At 42.2% G+C, this 23,760-nt stretch overlaps 1 protein-coding gene across 3 annotated transcripts in view; it reads right to left on the bottom strand.

The window, feature by feature from the left end:
• TRIM67 (tripartite motif containing 67) overlaps nucleotides 1–22,899 on the bottom strand; it is a 33,109-nt gene extending 10,210 nt beyond the window's left edge. The window contains exons 1-7 of one of the 3 annotated variants that reach the window (XM_087937746.1): nucleotides 21,728–22,899; nucleotides 6,597–6,692; nucleotides 4,916–5,038; nucleotides 4,310–4,420; nucleotides 3,743–3,896; nucleotides 1,273–1,430; nucleotides 643–781 (exon numbers count right to left, since the gene is read on the bottom strand). In XM_087937746.1, the coding sequence (XP_087793872.1) occupies nucleotides 643–781; nucleotides 1,273–1,430; nucleotides 3,743–3,896; nucleotides 4,310–4,420; nucleotides 4,916–5,038; nucleotides 6,597–6,692; nucleotides 21,728–22,666 (1,720 nt within the window). In that variant the 5' untranslated portion in view covers nucleotides 22,667–22,899. Of the gene's footprint in view, nucleotides 1–642; nucleotides 782–1,272; nucleotides 1,431–3,736; nucleotides 3,897–4,309; nucleotides 4,421–4,915; nucleotides 5,039–6,596; nucleotides 6,693–21,727 lie in introns of all 3 variants that reach the window. The other 2 variants (XM_087937731.1, XM_087937737.1) reach the window with 2 other exon arrangements.
• Nucleotides 22,900–23,760: the final 861 nt, after the last annotated feature.

Genomic DNA, 23,760 nt, shown 5'->3' with positions numbered 1-23,760 from the left:
TTCCTTCCTTCCTTCCTTCCTTCCTTCCTTCCTTCCTTCCTTCCTTCCTTCCTTCCTTCCTTCCTTCCTTCCTTCCTATCTATCTATCTATCTATCTATCTATCTATCTATCTATCTATCTATCAATCAATCATCTATCTATTGTCTTCTGTTTGTCTATATATCATCATCATCCATCAACCTATTCAGAATCCATCAGAAAACCTAGCATATTCTGACATGTTTTCAAGACTTGACAGATTCTGCCACGGAAAGTGCCAAAATCACTTGTGCATTATGATATATACATTATCCCAAAATGAACCAAGCTTGTTTAGATGGAACTGGATTCTATCTGAAAGGGGGATTCTCCCCAAAGTTATCGGAAAAGGAATTGCTTTTGATCCTGACATATTTTGGAAACCAACACAATCTGGAAAATCCAGTATAGTCTCATTGTATAGGGTGTTCAAGAAAAAAACATGCTGAAGAGAGTTGCTGTTAAATGATTCAGATATTTATTATTCTCTCTTAATTCCAGAAGCCTGATCTAGAAACTCAAAGGTACTTTTGTTGTAAATATAGTTTTCTTAAAGTTTAGCTGATTCCAAACATAAAAGAAATTTTAGGAAGGGAAAGTATTTATTTTTTTCAAAGACTCACCATCAGAAGTTTGTAAAACAACTGTCTTGCTATAAGGGCCTACCCCAGATGAATTAAAGGCTTTCACTCTTGCATTGTAGGTACTGTTGAAATGAAGACCATCAATTGTACACAAGGTTTCCTTGCCCACATATACTTCCTAAACAACAAAAAAGATACAAAGGTCCATTAAAAGACCTTCAATTGCTTTTAGACAATCATCACTGTGAGATACAGTAACATGAACACCAGTTAAGAAGAAATGATACGAAGAAGTTATGCATAATTAGAAAAACCTTGAAGAGTATGATTTCATTTTTTAAAAAAAGCAATTATTTTCTAAGAAGAGAGATTTATTGGTGTCTGGCTAGATCCAGTAAGGGCTGTCAAAGTATAGGCATTTGGGGGGAAATGAAAAGGCTTCAACAGCATGTACAAAAACCATAGCAGTTGCATTGGACAAGACCTACAAAGGGCTCCTTTAGTTTAGGATCCTCCATTTCTCCCTTCTCATCTTGTTTGGAATTCTTCTACAAAAGGAAGAAGCAGTTGGGTTCCCATTTCTAATACTAAACTTGTCCATCATAGGACAAACACATCAGCATTTACCTAAGAAAGCCTAACACAAACATATGAGGAACAAAAACTCACTCGAAACTGGCCACCATCTCCATCATCGAGCTCCAAGATGTATCCCTCCACTGGATTATGGCTAAAGGGTGGCATACGCCAGGCAAGTGTCACACTGTTGTTTCGAGTGCAACATTTCTCCAGCTGCAGGAGTGGCACTGGGGGTACTGAAAGAGGAACTGAGCACAGATTAGTGCAACTCTGCCCTTACCTTTCGGGCTGGGCATATAGTGAGCCACACAACATTCACCTCACAAGAAAATCATAATTGACCCTCTTAAACCCCCCAGCATGCAGCCTGAGTTCTGAAATGGCAATTCTGACACCTGCAATCCAGTCATGACTACCTCATATTCCCCTTAAACTAATATGGAAAGAGACGAGCAATCAAACATTGAAAAAAGTCACCATCATGCTATTTTGCAAACGTCATCTGGGCATAGGATGACTCAGCTAGCTCAGTTTTTTCTTGACAACTTTTAAGGTGTGTGGATTTCAGTTCACTGAGGAATTCTGGGAGGTGACATCCACACATCTAAAAATGGTCAAGGTTGAGAAACACTGAGCTAGCTAGGCAATTGTTTACGTTCAGTCCTGTTCTTTAAGTAGCCTACCTGTCAGTGGATTTAATGGGCCTGTGAACGGGAGCTGTATTTCTTGAGAAGCTGCTCTGCAATGCAGCCCAATGCAATTTGCTTAATCGGGATGCAGAAGCAATATGACCGGCACTCTGTGCCATTTCAAAACTTTGTACAGCAGTTGCAGTACTCAGAAGAGGCTTCCTATACTCCCCTCTATGTTTGCTATGGGTGAAAGCCTTTGTTTGGTCATTTGCAAAATCCATGGAGGAACTGCTGTGAGGGAAAGCTTCTTTCTGCAAAAGTTCCATTGCTCGGTTGCATTTTTAAAGCTTCTTGAAAATGGCAAAGGTGCAATGAACTGCTAAAGACTTGAAATATCTTATTTCATCCCATGGGCCTGCGGTGTCAGGTAATCTCTCTATGAACTCCTATTAAAATTCTTCTCCCTGTGCACTACATTGTAATGAATTTCCCTTTTCCTGTATCACGTTCCCTGCAGTAACTATTAAGTTTTTAAAAAAGGGAAAGGAAAAAAAGAACAGTAAGAACATTTAACATCATTTTTAGTAAATCGTTTTTACACCGCAAGCACATTAATTTCCAAGGCTTCTAACTGTTGTAACATGAATTGCTGTTCCATATGATCTATGTCACACAGTAATGTTAGAATAGGAGTGAATGATGGTTCTTAGATCATAAGGCTTGTTCTTGAGCACACATGCAAATGGCTTTTCTTCAATTTTGTCCTTTTAATTTTGTTTTAAGCTGAAACCACTATATATTATTAGCATGCTTTATTTCCTACTTTTCCTATTCACCTACATTTCTCAGTGCCGAAGCAATTTTCGTCTGTCTCTTTATTATATACCTGTTCCTTTGTTAATATTCTTGGAACCTTCTGCAAAACTATGCATGGATATTCAATTAACTGATGTATATTTTAATGGCACAGTTGTCCATAGTCGTGCAGAGCAGAAAGCATCTTTTGAAAACATCAAGCATATTTTTTCAGGTTACGGACATTTTCAGAGCCAGGTCTGGGAATTCAGGAAATGTGCTGGTTTCCTGCTGGTTTCCCAGCTGCAACCAGACCCACAAAAGTAAAAATGGGCAGCAAAACTGCCAGTCCACTTCTGGTGGTTAACATTATTTTAACTTTGATCCAACTTATCAACTGTCTATTCAGAAAACTCCTGTACAACTAAAATACAAAAGATAGAAAAATATCACAGTTCAGAAAATGGGCTCTTATATCACAAGTAGCAGTTTGGGGAGTCCACATCCATCAGTTCCAAACTGCTGGGTCCTTGGCAAAAGATTTGGGGATTTGTTACCCCAAACACCTAGAATCATTGGTTTGTCTACACCTATCATGCTGCCTAATAACATGAGTAAACATGATGGTCTTTGTATGTAATTAAGTTTGTATTTACTGCTGTATTGATAAGCTTTCCTTTGTAGTAAAGCTTTAGAGTTTGAGAAAATTGTAGGTTAGCATTTTTTTTTACTTTTAAAAAGTATATTCATTCCTAATTGAAGCTTTCTATCTGGAAATAGAAAAGTATCACACATTAATTAAGATATCCAGCATTGATGAGATTGTCTTGTGCTTCTTAGAATCATGGAAAGAGAAATGGAAATTATTCAACCCCTAAAAAGTGACTTTCATCTGGAGAACTGAGCCCTAGCTCTTGGTCTAAATCAGAGGTCTCCAAACTTGGCAACTTTAAGACTTGTGGACTTCAACTCCCAGAATTCCTTAGCCAGCTGGCTGAGGAATTCTGGGAGTTGAAGTCCACATGTCTTAAAGTTGGAGGACCCCTGGTCTAAATGACTTTCCCTTTCACAGCCATTCTTTGCAATCCCATACAAAAGGGAAGGAAAATCAGCCTACAAAAGCTCACCCCTACATTTCATCTGAATGAAGTCCAGCTGATGGATTGACTGCAGCAACGGTTCACTATCCAATGTCAGATCGAATTCAGCAGATACTTTTGGTTCCAGGGCTCCTTTGACCCACTGCTCCTGAGATACTTGAACACGTTTGATTAATGCATCTGAAATCTGAAAAAGAACACTTTTTGCAGACTAGACAAAGCTATTGAAGAACCATTTCATCTATTGGAAAACAAGGATTTGTGATCCCAATCACTCAAGGAATGACACACACACACCGACGCAGGTGAGTCCATTTTTGAAGATTTAGGTCTGAAGACTTTTAAATCAAGTAGCAAGTATTTTCAGCTAGCTTCTGAAAGTGGAATGCATAGCGTACACTAATATATCACTAAAACTATTCAATTTCAAATGAGGCTTACAAAAATCCACCTTTCTCCATGTTACCATCTTCATCACTGAATTGGATGGAATAAGCCATATAAAAATATATGAGGCGGGTATGACAGCATTTATGAGTTCCAAACTAGAATCCTTCATAAGAGTTTGCTCATTTATCCCTAAGACAAATGACAATTTACCTGTAAGAAACCAGAAGGATCATTTTCTTTGATGACTTCTAGACAATATTCCATAAGTCCTGTTGACTGTCGCAGTTTCAGAGTGCAGTGGTTTATCTGGTCCCATACAACCTAGGGAGGAAAAATGCCTGTTGATCTCCCCAGCATTCACTGAACTGAGGAAATATTTTCGGAAACACTAGCAGAAGGGAGAAGAATTTGGTGATATTGCTTGGACAAATATATCGATATCTTCTTTTTCAACAACCCCAAGTATAGGCTCTACATAGGTTCTGATATTAGGAAGGTCAAATGGGACATATGGCAAGTTCAATTTGCAGAGGGAAATTTTAAAAAGCTTCAAAGTCTATTTATATTTATGGCCGAGTTATTTGAATCCCAGAGGTGTGTGACTTATGGCTTCATGTGTATAGATTAGATACAGCAAATTGGGACCTAGGACTACAAAGGATTTTTTGCATGCTCTTGTACCCATTTTTTCTCATAAAATTCAGTAATGATGCTGAATAATTAAGATAAAGATTTAGAACTACACATTCAAGAGCACGGATTTTAAAAATAATCAGGTTCCTCTGTCTGGCAGGTATGAGTAAAGTTTTCATTCACCTTTAGTTTGTGCTCACGCTCTTTGGTAACTTTTGTGAGCAGTTTGGCCTTCTGGCGAGTCAAAGCATCAACTAAAGCATCACACTGAGCAACCAGACAAGCTTCATAGTCCAAGCCATTTTCCTAAAAAATAGAATAGAATGGAATTCTTTATTGGCCAAGTGTGATTGGATACACAAGGAATTTGTCTTTGATGCATATGCTCTCGGTGTAGATAAAAAGAAAAGATACATTCATCAAGAATCATAAGGTACAACACTTAATGATAGTCATAGGGTACAATAACCAATCAAATCATACTAGGAGACAACCAACATACATTGTAAGGATACAAGCAACAAAGTTACAGTCGTATAGTCATATATTTTGAGGAGATGGGTACTAGGAACAATGAGAAGATTAATAGTAATAGTAATGCAGACTTTGTAAATAGTTGGACAGTGTTGAGGGAATTATTTGTTTAGCAGAGTGGTGGCGTTCGGGAAAAACTGAAAAAAAGAAGTACTAAAGGATATTTACCTTCACAGTCATATTCTGAGAACACCAGGACTCATGTGCAATCAACAGTTATTTTTCTGCTTTTTAGAAAAAACACGTTGGAATCATATAGGTTATTTTTAATAACTAGTTAGTGCCCTGAAAACAGTTTCCTATCACTATAAAATGTCTGCAAGTATACTACTAAGAGGGTGATTCTGACAGGAAATAAAATATCCTTTCCTAACTTGGCACTATGACATTTTTAACATCCTCCATGCTCTTATATTAGAGGTAATGTTTGTATAAACTCTTGGGTGTTATTAATCAGGATTCCTTCCTTCCTTCCATCCACCCACCCACCCACCCATCAGTGGTGGGATTCAATTTTTTTTACCACCGGTTCTGTGGGCAAGGCTTGTTGTGCGTGGCAGGGGAAGGATACTGTAAAATCTCCAGTCAGAGGTGGCATTTGCCGGTTCTCTGAACTACTCAAAATTTCCGCTACCGGTTCTCCAGAACTGGTCAGAACCTGCTGAATACCACCTCTGCCACCCATCCATCCATCCTCACATTTCTGAACTGCTCATCTCCCTCATTTTCCTCTGCAAATCCTTCTCCTGATAGGTTGACATTGAGAAACTCAGCTATTGGAATCACATCCATGATAATGCAGAAATCCTGTTCATTTCAATGTAACCAATACAGGATATTGTGGTTTTTTGATACATGGATTCCAGACTAGTAAGGCAGTGGAGGCTTTGAGTGGAAAACAACATAAAGCTGCAGGTTTTACAATCATGTTTGATTAGGCACAAAGATGTCCATATATTCTCCCATCATACTATCGTTCGTACATATTCATTTCTCTCTAACATACAAGCTGACATAGGTCCCCTTGATGCCAATGTCTTGCATAATTGAACCTGCTCCCTGAAAGGAGGGAGGAAGCAACATTGCCCAATAAAAGAGAAATAATGAAGATTCTCCTTCCCAGGAAATTAATTTGAAGATTATGGTGAGAAACCAATGGGTTGAGGAATAGAATTGAAGGTAAATTTCCCATTATGATCTGTGATTCCAAGCGTTGGGCTGGTTTGTACTGAGCTATGGCTTTTATTGACTTGGTTTAGCCTCCTAAATAGCATCACGGCAATCACACAAAAAATATTGTACAAAAAAGCTCAAATTCTACATACGTTACCTGTATCTGCTGTAAAATATTTTTCAGCTGCACCAAAAATTCTTTTGCTTCCTTTGCTTTGTCTGAAATGCCATTCAAAGCCTGGGACAGTTGTGCCTGGAAGAAATAAAAGATGAAATTATCCACCGCTATTCATACTTTCCTCCTAGGCAATTATACATAAAAAGATTAAGATTTTACTTAAACGACGGGCGAGGGGTGGGGGGTGAAGACTGGGTATTCAACTAGGATTATGGAGACCCAGATTCAAGTCCACCTTCAACCATGGAAGCTCAGTGGATAATTTCAGCTACTTGTTCTCTCCATCCAATACATCTCATCGGCTTTTTGTGGGATAAATGGGAGAAAGCAAAACTGTGTATGCCCCCTCGAGCTTATGGAGGAAAGGTAGAAAATCAAATAAATTAATAAAAAGCAGCATCTCCTTTATGTATTGACTGATATACAGCTTTGCAAACCCTATAAGCCACTCCAATCTGCTGGCTCTATATCAGGGGTGTCAAACTCGACTTCACTGAAGGCTGCATCAGGGTTGCATTTGACCTCAGGGGGCCAGAGTGGATGTGACCAGCTTGACATCACTCTTGTCATGGGGGATGGGCCTGTAGTGGCCTGTGTGCTCCATCAGCAAAAACAGGCTCCCGAGCTCCATTTTCGGCTGTGACAGCCTCCTGCAGCTCTCTGCCAGTGAAAACAGAGCTTGAAAGGGGGGGGGGTGCTCCCCTGAGCTCCATTTTCACTGGCAGAGGGCTGCAAGAGGCCGTTGTGGCCAAAAACAGAGTCTGGGAGGACTGCGCATGGCCCTCCTGAGCTCCATTTTCAGTGGCAGAGGCTCTGTGGGCCAGTCCCTCACTGTTTCCAGGGCAGACCTGCAGGCCAGATCTAAACACCCCGTGGCCCAGATACGGTCCCTGGGCCTTGAGTTTTACACCCCTGCTCTATATGGTACATATCGGCCCAATACATAATGGGAATAGAAAAGAATAGAATAGAATAGAATAGAATAGAATAGAATAGAATAGAATAGAATAGAATAGAATAGAATAGAATTCTTTATTGGCCAAGCTGTGTGTGTGCGTGCGTGCGTATGTGTGTGTGTGCACGCGCGTGGGGATATGTGTGTGCACGCACCTGTGTGTGCGCACACATGAAAAATTTACAAGCAACAACCAGAAAACATTCCTCCCAGTGTAACCATTGAGTTAATCCCTGTATTCCATGGTCCTGAATCTTGGAGCATTATGTCAAGATACTTCCATGGTCCTGAATCTTGGAGCATTATGTCAAGATACTGTATTTGAAGCTTCTCACTTGTTCAGTGTCCTGCCCTTCTATTACCTATTGTAGCTTTCCTACATTTTTAGCAATATAGCATCACATTAGTCTCATTAAAAAATATTCCAAACCGAATATACCTATACTACGACACCAAACGTTTTGAGCCAGTTAGAGTCCTTAAAATAATAGCTGCATCATCATCAACATATAGCAGAATAGAGACATTCATAGGGGGATGAAAATTTAAATGGGATATATTATATACAACAACTACATTAGGAAGTGAATTTTGGAGTGACATCTTAATCTAATTCTAGAATTGTCATACGATTTTGGAATAAACAATAATAGCAACTGCTGATCAATACCAGAATCCTTGTTTTTCCCATACTAGGGGCCTCAAAATCAAACCAAATGCTGATTCAAAGTGCCAAGGTTCCAAGTAATTCCCATTCAATACGAACCCTGAGGCAGGCATATTCCTCAAAGAACACTTTATTGGAACATATCAAATTGGCATTTTCTTGGAGAAAAACCGGCTCCAGATTCCTGCCGGTTTTACACCCAATTAAAAGTAAAACTTTCCCCCAGAGTCACCCATCACCTGGTCCAATCAGCATGTAGTCCAGTTGCTAAGTGACCTCACTCTCCACCTTTCAAACACCTGCACCAACATCCTTGATTCCCAGGGAAAATAATTTAATCTTGGCTACAACACCCCGCCTATCTCTACACCCCCTTCCCTGGCCCCATCGCTCCAGGCTGTGTCAGCCCTAAAGCTATGAGAAGAAGAAATTCTCCAGAGCAGGGGTCTGCAACCTTAAACACTCAAAGAGCCATTTGGACCCATTTCCCACAGAAAAGAAAACACCAGGAGCCACAAAACCTGGGTGGGCATGGCCAACTCAATGTCAATCCCCTGCAGTCACATGACACACACCCCTGCCACGCCTACCCAGGTTTTGTGTTTTCTTTTCTGTGGGAAATGGGTCTCTCTCCCTCCCTCCCTCTCATTTCTGTTTGTGTGTGTGTGTGTATGTGTGTGTTTTACCTTCTCAGGCCAGGTGAGGAGTGACTGGGGGGGAGGGTCCAGCTAGTGGGGCCAGCTCCCAACAGGGAGCCACAGCAGAGGGCCAAAAGAGCTGCATGCGGCTCCAGAGCCACAGGTTGCTGACACCCGCTCTAGAGAAAAACTACAAAAGAAAATGGCCACAGTTCGGCCAACTTCAGGGTTGACATAAAGACCACATAATGGAAAATACATCTTCAATGTATTTTTCAAATGACATAAAAGTAAAATCAATGGTGGGATTCAAATTTTTCTACTACCGGTTCTGTGGGTGTGGCTTGGTGGGCGTCGCAGGGAAAGGATACTGTAAAATCTCCAGTCAGAGGTGATATTTGCCGGTTCTCCAAATTACTCAAAATTTCTGCTACCGGTTCTCCAGAACAGGTCAGAACCAGCTGAATACCACCTCTGAGTAGAACTTAATTTAATATGGAATGGACACATCTGAAGCCCACCTGTTCCTGGCCCAGAATAGTTTTCGTTAATTAGCCATTCTTGTAATTTCCGTTCTAAATGCTAAATGCTACTTAAAACGGCTAGGAGACTAATAGGTCAATAGCTGACAGGCTCACCCCTTTCCCCTTTTCTGAAAATTGGGACAATTAATTTCACTCCCCAATACTAGTGTACATATTTTCAGATTGGTCTATATATGAAAAAGTGAGGCCAAGTCAGGAACCCACTAATCACCATTATATTTCAATACCACAGCCAGAAGCCTCGCCTAATATTAGAATGTTAATAAGCTTCCTCACTTCAAACCCTGAGATTAGTAGTCGATCAGGGAAGGTCTTGTTATTTTGTTGTAAACTCATAGGTTCTTTTTCCTAAGACCCATAGAGAGTTTTAAAGGAAGCTTCCCAAACAGCCATTGGCGACTAGCTTGCTGAATGAAATGAGTTATTATTACCCAGATACAATTTGCCAAACTAAAGAGTGGGTTTTATATGCAAACAACAAAGGTTGCCATGGTTTCGATGAAGCCACTTTGAATGATTTGTGGTTTTTTTTCAGTTTGAATCATTTAGAAATGAATATTGGTGCAGAGACTTTGAGATATAATGTATGCTAAATTTCTTGCGACAAAGCACCATCCCTTGTATCCAAACATTGTTTATCTTGCTTTGTTTACCTTGCTTCATTTCCTAGAGGCTACGACTCAGTACATTGGAGTAACTGGCACCTATTCTGGCATTTAGCATGATTGTCTGGTTCTCCTTTATCTCAGGGGAATTTAGAAGGTTTTCTTCTCGTAACATCTTTATCTGGGCCTCTACAGATAGATGGGGCTGGGAGAGAAATGTCACATCTGGCTAAGAAACAAACAACGAAGCATCCTTCTCTTCCCTCCCAATTCTCTCAAAACATACTTCCGAAGACACCCAGAATTGGTCCTTCAAGGAAATTAACTGCAAAGCATAATATATTTTATATATTGCCTTTGATGGTGGAATACTGTAAGGAGGAAAGCTTTACTTTCGTGCCAATGCAGTTAATGATGCTTTTAGCTATCTCCCTCAGGAGGAGATTATGGCAACACTGGGGGAACAAGACAGAACACTAGTGAGGTTGTGGGCATGATTATCTCATGGTTAAATATAAGGGTTGTCAAGGCCAAACAAACATGAACACACACATACACACACTATGCTCTTTTAAATATGCAAGCTGTCTCTTGAACCATGGAATAATCCAAGTATCTCGGCAAACAGCCAAGATAAATATTTAACTATACTTTTGAAAAGTATCACCAATATTCTCTGCAGCCCACCAACTCTTTCACAATACACTGAAAGATTTCCTTTGAAAAACTAAGGGGTGATGTTGTAAATACCACTGTGTTTGTCCACAACCTGCATTCAAGCAATGACCGTAGCAGGGCTGGGTTATTTTTCAGAGAATTTTCTTAAGCGCTTGTGCCTAACTCTGTCAATAAAGCAGCCCATGCAAAAAAACAGGTCCTAGTGATTCTTTGAATAAGCATCAATTCTGCTATTCCTTCTCAGATAAGGGTTCATTTGTTATCCTGGGGGCTAACAGCTGCAACAGAGTATTAATGGTTTCTTTCTGATCTGTTGCTGTTTACAGTGCTGTGGGACTGTTGAGGCCGGCTTTGCAAGGCTATTTCAGAAAAGCCAAATAATGGCATTGTCGTTTCTATAATAACTACTTTACAAGATAAGACCAACAACCAGCTCTCAGAAGCCACCCAGAAGTCTCTTCAGAGAGAAGCATAAACAAATGGCCATCCCTATCTATGGACTCTGGTTATTAATTAAAATAATAAAAAGCTGTTAGGCTATTAATCAATTTGGCTTGCTACATTATCCTACCTTTATTATTTGCCATTCTTGAACCCATGTATCCATCTCGGAAGCATATACTACTCAAAGAGGTAGATATCTTTTTTTTTTTTTGCAGAACAAAGAGCCCACCAAAGCTTTTTGTTAAGCACAATCTATTGTTAAATGTGCAAGTCACAATAAACAGCATGATTGAAGTTGATTGTATTAACGGATTGCCTTTGTACTGTATGTACCTGTTATTCTGCTGCTTAACAATGTGGGAGGTGTTAGCTGTTACAGAAGGAGAAGCTGCAAGGAATATAAATCCTTCCATTCGCCACTATCCTATCAAAGCAGAAGAAACAAGGAAGTCCAGTTGCCTCCTGAAAAAGCACCTTTGGGTTAACCGTGACCTAGATGACTGAGAATCTCTACGGACTTTGCTTGCCTTTTCAGAAAAGGTTGAAAACATCTGGCTCTTGAACATTTCTCTTCTGTAGTTTTTTTTATGACCAGTCAGAGATCTCATGAAAAAGAGGCACATGAACTTGAAAATGGGAGCCATACTTGCCATTGTTTAAAAGGCCTTGATCTGGCACACCAGCCAATGGTCTCTTAATCCCAAGTCATAAGTTTTCAGTCTATATTTTCATACCAAAGTGTGCAGAACAATTTAGAGCAGGTCGCCATGGAAAAGGTCTATGGTTCAATAATTTAATAAACTGGAACAATCAAACAATTTTCTTTACCTAGATGACAGACTTTTGGATTGTTTCTACATAGCTATATTGCATCATCACATTCAGTGGCTTTAAATTGTTCATAATGTAATTAAAGTTCAAGAAGTACTTAACATATTTACGGGAAGAAAGAGAATCCATTTGCAAAAGAATTGCTGCTAACATATACCTACAGTAGATAAATATTTGCTATTACCTCCTACCAAAGGCCCATGCATTCATAAATGCTGATGAAATGTAACACCCAAATCAACGTATGGCACTTTTCAGTTATGGCCCAGGCACTGCAGTCAACTTGGAGAGGGTATCAGTGATGGAGAACAGCACCACGCATTTAAATTGTGCAAGTTTTACACATGTGACATGTAATATCCAAATTATTTGAAACATAGCCTTTGCTTCCTTGACAACATAGTGAACTATTCCAAGTATATTGTAGAAGGATAATTAATACTTGCAGAAACACAAGATAATCACTGTTATCATAAAATTAGTTAATTTATGTCTATTTTTCTCAGTGGCAAAAAGAAGGCAAATCTACATTTACGCTGATTTTGGATGGGTTCATACAGTGTGGTAAATTAAAATAGAATTAGATTTGATAGTTAGTGGTGGAAATCCAACCGTATTAAGCTGCAGCATATTTATTTGCTTGGGCAAAGCATTGTTAAATTCAACTATTCTATTATTGCTTACTGATTGATGTAACTATTAAACTTCAATTGCTGACAATTGTAAACAGTTTGTAATTCAGAATAGCATAATAAAAATCAACAGATTAAAATAGTACAATAGTAATTTTAAAATCATCATCATCTATTGTCATTTATTTATAGCATCCCATTTTTAATTAGTGTGAACTCCAAGGGCCTTCTAGAATAACCAGGTTTTCTCAAGTTTTCAGGTGATGTTTAAGGACAACCCAGTGCAAAATGAGTTATAAGGTAATCAATGGGGTGTTAAGGTTCTGAGCTATTATTTTCAGTGCATCCCACTCCGGAAGAGTTGAGCAAAAACTTTATGAGCTGCAGTGGCGCGGTGGTTAGAATGCAATACTGCAGGCTATTTCTGCTGCCTGCTGGCTGCCTGCAATTTGGCAGTTCAAATCCTACTGGCTCAAGGTTGACTCAGCTTTCCATCCTTCCGAGGTCAGTAAAATGAAGACCAAGATTGTTGAGGGCAATAGGCTGATTCTGTAAATGGCTTAGAGAGGGCTGTAAAGCACTGTGAAGAAGTAGAAATAGTCTTAGTGCTATTGCTGTGCACAGCCTCGACTTGCTCCATAAGGAAGAATTGTGAGTCCAGGAGGACCTGAAAGTTGTTAGCCTGCTCTTTTCAAACAAAGCACAACCCTATCTAAATTTCAAAGTAGTATTTTGGTTTCTGAATTACCAATCATTCTATCTGCATAAAGTTAACTCTGACCCCTTTTCTTCCCATCCAGATCCTGATGCGCTGGATTAGGGCTTCCACTTGCATTTGCTATATGATTAGTGGTGCACATTGAGGATATCTCACCTCAAACCAATAAATGACTTTACCCAATGACTTAATGTAAAGATTAAATTAAATGCAGGACAGAAACAAACCCTGAGGTACCCCACACTGGAGCATCCAATAGTTTTCTCCACCTTCCCCAGAATCACCAACTGGAAACCTCTGTTCAGGAAGGGTCAGACTCCAATGCCGAAACCATCCCTCCAATTCTCAACCCTTGCAAGCGTTCCAAGAAGGATGTTGTGACAAACAATACTGAAAAATAGACGGCAGCAGGAATGGTCTTGAAAGACAGGGGGATGAGCTGATACAAAGTCAGTAGTCAGATAAGAGGGGCTTGAGCCTGGGCCAAGAAAATAATGTGACAAGCCCCTCCCTAAGACATGAAAAGATACGGTGAAGGAGGAGAAAGAACATTCAGTTGTACCAATAGGTTCCATTACTACAGATGTTACAGTGAAAATAGTTCTGACTATGTAGCATCAGTTTCTACCTTGTTGGGTTGTGATGGAATGTCTAACAGACTCTAGGAATACAGAGGAAAGAGCAGGACCATCACAGAAAAAAAATCATCCAAGGGAGAGACAGAAGAGTCAGAGTAACTCGACAATTATGCGAAGTTGATCTGGAGAATTGCTCTGGCAGGTTTTCAAAAATCAATTACTGTACCTTACTAGCAATTACATTCATTCCAAAAATCTAAGTTTCTGAGTTGAGTTTGCCAGCCTTGAAGGGATTATCAGAAAGAGACCAACACCTCTTTCAAAATCATCACACTTCTACCTCCCACAAGGAGGTATTGATTATTACATATCTCTTTGTAACCTCCCAAAATATTAAGGACAACATAGGTAGGGCAAAGATCTAGTCAAGAGGTAGCAGACCTGACAATTACAGAGGACTCTGTCCACTTCTTCAAAATCCACACACTCAAAAAACACCTTAATAAAACTGCAAGCTTTGAATATGCCACATGAATCCAGTCCTTACATTTAATTATGTTATTAAAATGAAGGGATAATTTGAAATGCTGCTTCCATTGAAGCACTTTGTGATAAATTGCTCTTAACAACCATTATATCAAATGCAGTTTAAACTTTATATATTTTTTCAAATGCACAGGGGTTGCCAACATTTAGGACCTCAGGGACCACCAAACTCATAATTTTAGATCCCAGGGACCACTAACCGGTTCTGTGGGCGTAGCCTAATTTGTGGGTGTGGCTTGGTGGTCAGGTGACTGGCTGGGCATGGCTTATATGTAAATATTATAAATATTTATATAAATATTGAATTTTTTATAAAAAAAAAACAACTTTTACCCAAAATCAGGCAAAGCAGGCAGATTGAGTTGCTCACAGAATCACAGATTCATCCAGAGATCTATCTATCTGCCCTTGGCTAGCTCAGTCTGTCACATGAAATTTGCTTGCAAGCAAACTCACAAAATTAACTCACAACACACCATGCATGTAAATATTGAATTTTTTATAAAAAAGAGCAACTTTTACCCAAAATCAGGCAAAGCAGGCAGATTGAGTTGCTCACAGAATCATTCAGTGATCTCTCTATCTGCCATCGGCTAGTTCAGTCTCTCAAATTTGCTTGCCGTGAGTCTGCACTGAATTTGCTTGCAAGCAAACCTTCAGTCCTAAGGGAAGTTTGCCTGTGCTGAACCGAAGATCTAAAGACTAGCTAGAAAGCAAGAAATCCAACCATTTCCTGCTTCCTAGCTAATCTAAATCTCCCAGCACAGCAGAACAGATGATGGTCGGAAAAAGGAAAAATAGCAATTTAGCAGGCAAGTTTACTGGGTAAGGAGTGAGTGGGCGTGAGTGGGCGGGGAGGGTTCCTGCGGGCCATGTGGGCGGTGCAGACTTGTGCTTCTGCACAGCCTGGATTAATTGCTTTGTGGGGGTGAGATTTCTCTGCGGCCCACCAAAATTTTCTCATGGCCCACCAGCGGGCCACAGCCCACCGGTTGGTGACCGCTGCTCTAGCACACCTTTAAATACTTGATCAACAAATCACCCCTATTTAAAACATTAATACTGTGTCTTAGTTTTGTATGTATATACTGATCCACTTCCAATTCCATTTGCCATCATAATATTCCAGGGCAGTAAATATTTATAGGGATAACTAATATAATTAATGACTAAGCATTTGATCTCCAACCAAGTGGAATCTGAGGAAGGAAGGAAGGGAGGGAGGGAGGGAGGGAGGAAGGAAGGACCTGTCTCATCTCTTACAATATTAGGAGGATAAACCTCAGCCAGAATGACCAATGATCAAATCTAATAGATATCTTCCACAGACAACAGTCACCCATTCCTATAACATGCTAATAATAATGTACTTTGAAGCATTAAGAGTATTCCATGTTCATTTGCTCATTAATCTTTACAATAACCCTGTAAATAGGTCAAGATTATTATCCTTGCATTATGGAAGGAGAGGGCACGTTAGACTGGTAAATAGTAGGCTATTTATAGTTGGTGAGTCCATGACAGATGGGAGTTGAAGCAAGGGCTTTCTGGTTTATAGAATGAGCTTTTCATCCCAAAACCTTTTCATCCCATCTCAATCACTGTGGTATGTTAAAATGAAATGTTTATTTTTCATTGATTAAGGGACAAAAGGAATACTTTCCACTGCTAATTCCTGGGTTCATACTACAGAGCATACTGATGAAATTCTACTTCAATAGTGAAGTAGAATTTGCTCACAACAGTGAAGTAGAATTTGCTCACAATTTACTCACACTGATCTGTGTTTTTTAAAAAAACACTACTGTATGACAAAACAAATATATTTTTATTAGAATAAATTATGCAAGCCAGAGCCGTACCCCACGTCACTAGCTTCATAAAAAAACATTTGTCTTGCCATGCACGACTTCCTCGTGAGGGTGGAAAAGGCACCTAAAATTCTAGAGAGCTGCTAACAGCCATGAAAACAGGGATGGGTTAATTAGATGCCTGACTTGCTTCGCTCTAAAGCTGCATTTTGTTTTCCACTCACTGATGCGACTGTTGGTGGAGATAACATATATTTGCCTTTAATTTTTTCCAAACCACCAGATTTTCCATTTTTCCCCTTCTTTCAATACCACTACAAATGAACCTGAGATTGACTGGGGCGGTCCTGATTGATTTGCAGATTTATTCAAGTCATCAAAATGCTATTAGCACAGTAATGTTTTATGTTTACAAGTCTGGAGCTTGCAGGGAACTGTTGGCGAATCAGTGCTTGCCCTTTAGGGCCAATAGCTCTGCCCAAAGAACAGCCAGCCAATCAGCGCTCACTTGCTATCCTTTTCAGCTTGACAATAAATGAGTGATTTGGCTTACCCCTGTTAGGTTTCCCTGGCTTTGTGTCAAAAAACAAATGGCCCCTTGTCCTCTTCCCAAGTGGAAAAGAAAATATATTACTGGCTTTCCCCCAGCCTATGAATCATGTGCATGTATTGATGAATGTTTGCCCCTTCTTTTGCAATAAAATCTCAAAGGCAATTGGAGGAGAAGCTGTGCATTGGGAAGGGGACAATTGCAAACAAATGCATGGCTTAGCAAATTGAAAGACTCCCCACTGGTATGGCTTCAAATCTCCACTGACTCACAAAATCCAAATGTTGGCATCCTGGCAATTCTGACCAGGGATCCTTTTCCTAACATTTACAGCAGAGCTCTTGGAGTTGGGAGATAGACTGAACAAAAGGCCCCTTCCAAATAGGAGGAGCCCAGACAGTCCTCAATGGTACATTTCCATTCTGAAGCAGAATTCCCAAAGACTTTTGAGATGCCATTTTCCTTGAGATAGCATAATACCATGTCTCCAGGCACAGGGATAGGTCACAATGTCTCAGGGTGAGACATTTCTCCCCACACCAAAGTCCTGATCATGTGATGGAAGAAGGTGCATCTGCAGGAACAGAAAAGGGAGACATTGAGCTTTCCCAGAAAGAGGCCCGGATTAAGAGACTGAACAGTCTTGAACTGGAGGGGGATGAGAGGAAGAGGTTCAAGACAGCTGCACCCTAAAATCTCTCAGGATGTATCTAGTAGATCAGAAGGTTATAACTTTAATTTGGCAAGATTCTGTCCATTAGGTATAAACAAATAAATTGTACTCCACTGGATTTCATTGTCTCATCTCTAGGTTTGGGACTAGCAAGTCCTAATGTCATGGGATCCATTTTGGCTGTGATGACCACACCTATGGCGTGTGTCAAAGCTCACATGGCACAACATGCCAGCAATCCCCTAAAGCTAACATCCATTCTTGAAAGCACGTCCTGTTCTCAGGTGATTTTTGGAGCTGCGGAGGTTGTGCAAGAATGTGTGGAGCTCTCGTGCAGTCCATGAACCCTTTGGACGTTACACAAGATCACACTCTGTTTTCACACAGTGTTTGGAGAATCCACAGACCATGCAAGAGCACAGCACTTTTGCATAACTTCCAGAGAGTTTGGAGACTGCCTGAAAGCACATTCCATTCTTACATGGTCTCCAGAGCCTCCAAAAATCACACAAGAATGGGATGTGCAGTTTTTGGAGACTGGAGACAAACTCCACAGAAAAACATTCTCAAAAGCTACTTCAAGAAAGACCTCATATGACCCCAGAGGAAGCCTTGGGTAGGCCACAGGAGCCTGTAAAGAAAAAGAGAACACAACCTGAAGATACATAGGAAATCCTGGGGAGCTCTGGGCCACAAGGCCAATCACACTGTTCCCCAAAAGGTTCACACACCTTTTGGAACAGCACAGGGCACCTTTTCTGAGTAGCAGTGGTGGGGCTAGAGTTGAAGTCAAGGGCTATGACTCAACTTCAGGCCCAGCCTGAATTGCCAAATGCCACTATTCAGGGTGACCTACATTTGGGGGCGGGGAGAGCGAGAGTTGATTTTCTTTTATTTGGGAAGGGTGACACCCCAGCAGAATCAAATTTTTGACACGCCGAGTCCAAAAGGTTTGCCATCACTGCACTAGGGGGCTCACCTTGCCTTATTAAGCTGAGCTACTGTATACCTTCGTCTAAAAAAACCTCTCAGTAGCTTTTTGAAGTTGGAGAAAATACAAATTCCTTTTTATCTTTCTGTAGGAAAGATAGAACATTATTACTAGTATAATAGAGTGGAAGGAGGAAAGGCTGCATATAGGTACACACTGAAGAAGGAAACAGCTGTGGGTTGTCTTGAAACACTGAAGAGATGGGAGCCCTCATTCAACCACTCAAGCTCTGTCGAGCAGTCAATGCAGACATTTTTTATTGCACTGCAGGTTTTTAAAAAAGGGCCCCTTAAGCAAAGTTAGTGCATATAAAGAAAGACCATGTTAATAGCTTTTTTTCCAGACATGTTACTTTATCAATAAAAGGAGGCTCCTGCGTGGCACGCATATATCTGTGTGAGTATGCAGAGTCAAAGCAACCCTACCTCTAAATAAAGGAGCTGATGCAGTCCCCTGGGGGACGTACATTGTATAAAGTATGTATTATTTAGCAATAAAAGACATTTCATTGAAATACAAAGTGAATAATCAATAATTGTCCTTCCCAGCAAAGACAAATGGGCTTAATTGGTTTTCAAGTCAATCTCAAGATCTACTTAAGAGTAAGGACAACATAGTTGTATTTAATTTAAAAAAAACACCCATACGAACAGTATTTTAAAGCTCCATGTATAACATACAGTACTTTTAATTCTTGTCATAGTCTAAAATCCTGTGCTGCAAATGGTTAAGTGCTCCTGAATTTTAGTATCAGATAGAAAATAAAAGGAAAACGAAAAGGAACACGACTATAGGCAACTGATCATTTCCAATTGCTTTACTCAATTTAGGATTATTTGTGATTTCAGATAAGAGATCCACCTTTTTATTCAAAACACATCTTGGATGTGGGGCTGATCAGAAATAGTCCTCAACTTACAGCCGTTCATTCAGTGACCATTTGAAGTTACAATGGCACTGCAAAAAAGGGACTGAGGAACACTTTTTCACCCTTATAACAGTTGCAGCATTCCCATGGTCATATAATTCACATTTGGGCGCTGGGCAGCTGGCAAGTGTTTATGACGGTTGTATTATCCTGGAATTATGTGATCACTGTTTGTAACCTTCCTAGCTGGCTTCTGACAAGCAAAGTCAATGACTTTGAACCCAGTTTTGCTTAATGGCTGCATAATTCACTTAACAACTGCAGAGATTCACTTAACAATTCGGCAAAAGAGGTGATAAAATGGGCCAACTCTCACTTAACAACTGTCTTGCTTAGCAAAAAAAAAATTAGGGCTCAGTTGTGTTCAAAAGTCAAAGGCTACCTGAACAGGGAACATGTCATGCCCCTGTTGGAGACTGACTCCGAGGGAGAGGAGGAACAGCCGACAAGGAGCGGAAGTGTGGCTCTGGAGGTTGTGGAGGAGGCTGGGGGAGGGCAGAGGCTGGCTGGGCAGTCAGAAGAAGACCCAGACCCATCCTCTCTTTATCCTAGGGCACGCAGGGAGGAACAGAGAAGGGAACAATGTGGCTTATGGGAGAGGAAGCGGCCATGATCCCCCTCATTGGCTGCAGCTGGGGGGAATAGTATAAAGGAGGGGCATTTAAAACACAGCGTTTCTAGAAGCAAAATGTGTTTTATTTCTGGATGAGGTTTATCTTGGTTGGCATTCTTCCAACGGACTGTGCCTTGTTACCTTCTTGAAGTTTGTAATTAATTATCCTGGTCTGTCGTGGAAATTCCTACAGTGAGGCCAAGTTGGAGGCATTAAAGGAAATTTATTTAAGTTTGGGAATTTATTACATGTGTGCTGCTTCCCGGGTCATCACAATGTGGCTCTTTCTACAAAGATACACTAATGACCAATCTGTTTCACTGTGAGATTCTGACCTACATATGACGATGGTTATTTAAAAAGCCCTGTTCTGGCATACAAATATTGGAGTCCGCTTATAGTACGTGTTACGAATTTTGAGGAAGAGCTACTCCTTGGTCCTGCTACCATCAGAGAGGTGTATTTGGAAGGAACCTGAGAATGCACCTTTTTCATTGTTGCTCCAAACTTTGAAGCTACCTGCTAAGAGAAGGCCAGATTGCTTTCCCCATTTTTGTGTCTGTGTCCCAGTCAATTTTTATTCAGATGGGAAATTGTCTGCTACAGACAGATTTAATTTGGCTGCTGTTTGTTTCTTTTTACTGATGTGTAATTCGTTTTTTGTTTATTGTTTAAGCTTTATTTCTGTAAGCTTAAGCTGTATCGCAACTTGGGTGCAAAATCATGGTTGTTTTAGCCAACTGTTTTAAAATCTCTGGGGTGACTGGCCGCCAACTTCTTTCTCACAAAGCTTTGCTGAGAATGTATCTTCTCAAAACCCCAAAGAATCCCTAATATTCACAGTGACCTGAATCTTTTGGCTCACAAGGGACACCTTGAACTATTCTCAGGCTAGAAATTGGTGGCTCTGAAGCTGCTATGAAAACTTTGCTTGGGAGAACTGCCAAACCTTTGTGACAGACGGCAGAGGAGACAAATGAGGGAGTTGTTGAGGCAAGGGGTAAGGTATAGTGTTAGTCTCATTTTGCAAATAATACTGAAGTAATCTTCAAAACTGATTAAGTCACTCCTTTAAAAGGTGCATAAGACCTGTTGCTAAGAGAAGCCCAACAGAGATTGGAAAGAACTGTGCAGACATCTAATCGTTAAAAAAACAAACCCAGGAGTGTTTCAAAATGCCCATTTGAAGTCAGTTTATCCCTGCTTACACCTTATGTATAATGTCTTGATAAGGACAGTTGATTAAAATTCTCTGCTTTCTGTTCAGATCCTGTAAGTCATTCTCGTCTTAACAGTGTTTTTTCTAAAATGAGAAGCACCAGTGCTAAACTCAGCCTGCACATAATACAACGATCATCCTGATTTTAATCTTCCACAAATGGTATCGGACATAAACTCTGCACTTCCTCAGAGGCATTTCTTGCAGTGCCTATGACGTTTGCCTTCTCTTCCACAGCTCAGCGCTGAGCTCTTCTTCTGCAAGAAGAATGCCCAGGTAAGTTTTCAAGGGGGGGCGGGGGGGGGATGGTTCACCACTGGGAAGTAGCCCAGAGTCACTCGAGATAGTGAGATGTATGGCATACCAATTTAATAAATAAACACGTAATAAACTCCCTTTAGAAGAGAGGCACCCCATTTAGCAGGATAACACCCAGAAGCCTCCGTTGGCCTGCGGAGCAGGACAGGCCGCTGGTGGGCAAGGCTTACCTTGTGCTGTTTCCACATGGCTCCCAGGGCTTTCACATCATGCTTGGAGTGTTTGCCTTCTTCCAGACATTGATAGCAGACGGGGGTCCGGCAGGTCACACAGTACATGCTGTAGTTCTCCAGCTCATGATCCGCGCACGTTGGGGACTTGCGGGCAGGGCCCGGGCCTTTGCTGCTGCCGCCGCCGCCGCACGCCCCGCCCGCGCCGCTAGGGGCGCTCTGCTGCTGGCTGGGGGGAGGAACCAAGCGGTGCTTGGCGAAAGGCCCGCGGGACGGGTGACATTTGACCTGGCAAGCCGAGCAGTAGAGCACCTCGCACTGTTCGCACAGCACGGCGGCCGCCTCCGGAGGGCTGCGGTCGCACAGTTGGCATTTGGCCGTAGCCGAAGCGGCGGCCCGGCTCTGTTGGTAGCGGTGCACGATGGCCTCCAAGAGGCGGTTGCGCTGGAAGCCGCGCAGGCCGCGAGGATCCAGGGAAGCGCTGCGATGGCATTGCGGGCAGGTGAGCGAGGAGCTGGTTCCGCTCCCGCGGGCCCCCGCCAAAGCCGCCGCGGCCGACAATCCCGGAGGCGGAGGTACCAAGGGCAACACTCGCACCCCGTTCGGAGATTTCAGGCTCGGGGTGTAGGAGCCGTAGCCGCTGTCCGTCTCGCTGTGCAAGCTCACCTTGTCGGCATGGTCTCCGCCAACGGTCCCGCTGCTTCCGCCGGCGCCGCACTCGTAGTCCAGAGAAGCCGGCCCGCTTGAAGCTCCAGCGCCTGGCATCGCCGCTGCCGCGGGGCCCCGAGGGTGCAGCATGGCGGGCAGATGCTGCTCGGACTCCGGCGTTTGCACAGCGATGGTGCGGGCGCAGGGCAGGCAGACATTGTGCGAGCAAGGCAAGATGATGGGCTCGCGGAAGAGAGACCCGCAGACGGGGCATTTCAGCTCTTCTTCCATAGCTGCGGCTGCTTTCTGTCCAGAACGGCGGAGTAGGGAGGATGGAAAGCGATCAACACGAAGGCTGCAAGCTGCGGTCAGGCTTCTCGCTGCTCTTGCCGCCACCTTGTCGACCCATATTCCGCCGCGCAGCCCTTCTCTGCTTTCAATGGCGCATACGTCGTGGAGGCAGGGGTGGCGGGCCGGGGAACCTCTGCGGTCCGCTGCAGGGCCAGCGCGTGCCCATAGAGGAGCTCAGGCATTTGCTTGGGGCGGCACGATGGGTGGGGGCGGCACAGCAGGTGAAAGCGGGTTGCAGGCGAGAGTGGCCAAAAAACAAAAAAACCCTTCAGCGCTCACCGATTAGGGCGACCATTAGATGGCAGCAAAAAGGTACGTAGAGAGCTGCATTTCTTTGCTGTCATCTAAAGGTTGCCCAGATTTCTGCCGCCTCGATCTGGTTGTCATCGATTGCCCCCCCACCTCGCACTCCGCCTTTCCTCAAGAACGCTTTCTCCTACTAATGCTACTGATGCTGTTTCTCTCCCCGGTGTATCTTATGTGACGCGAGGCCTAGGCACCGGAATAGGCTCACTTCCCATTGTCGTGGGGCCCATCTGAGAGGCTTGCCTCGGGGCCCGGAGAGACCTCTACTTACGCCCCTGTCTCGTCTTCTCCCCGGAAAGATGTTGGAAAGGAATCCGATTTCAGCACCCAGGAGGCGTTGGACAGCTCCTCGCGGAACAGAGAGCGTGTGTCCAGTTCAGCACCGCGGCACGTATGGACAGCGATTTCGGCGGTTGAGCAAGGAAGGGTCCTTGAGGTCGAGTTCAACAGCGCCAATGGCCGGATCAGCCCGCTTGGCGTTGCAGCTGCCGTGCTCCAAGCAAGAAGGAAGGGCGGGAGGGATGGGTGGTTTTTTTTTTTTTTTCCTAGTCTCCGCAGCTGCTGCCGCAGCGGGACTGACCTTGCTCGATGGCGACGGCCAAAGACATGGAAGACGAGTCGGCTATTGTTTATTGCAAAGGAATTTCCTTGCCTTCGGTGGATACCGTTGTGTAATAATCCGCTTGCTTGAATTTCTATTGCATAGAGTAAAAAAAAAAGGAGGGGGG

Source organism: Pseudonaja textilis, chromosome 1, assembly GCF_049901715.1.
Source record: "Pseudonaja textilis isolate UNSWEBS1 chromosome 1, rPseTex1.2, whole genome shotgun sequence".
Taxonomy (NCBI): domain Eukaryota; kingdom Metazoa; phylum Chordata; class Lepidosauria; order Squamata; family Elapidae; genus Pseudonaja; species Pseudonaja textilis.
This window is presented reverse-complemented; position numbering and strand designations above follow the sequence as displayed.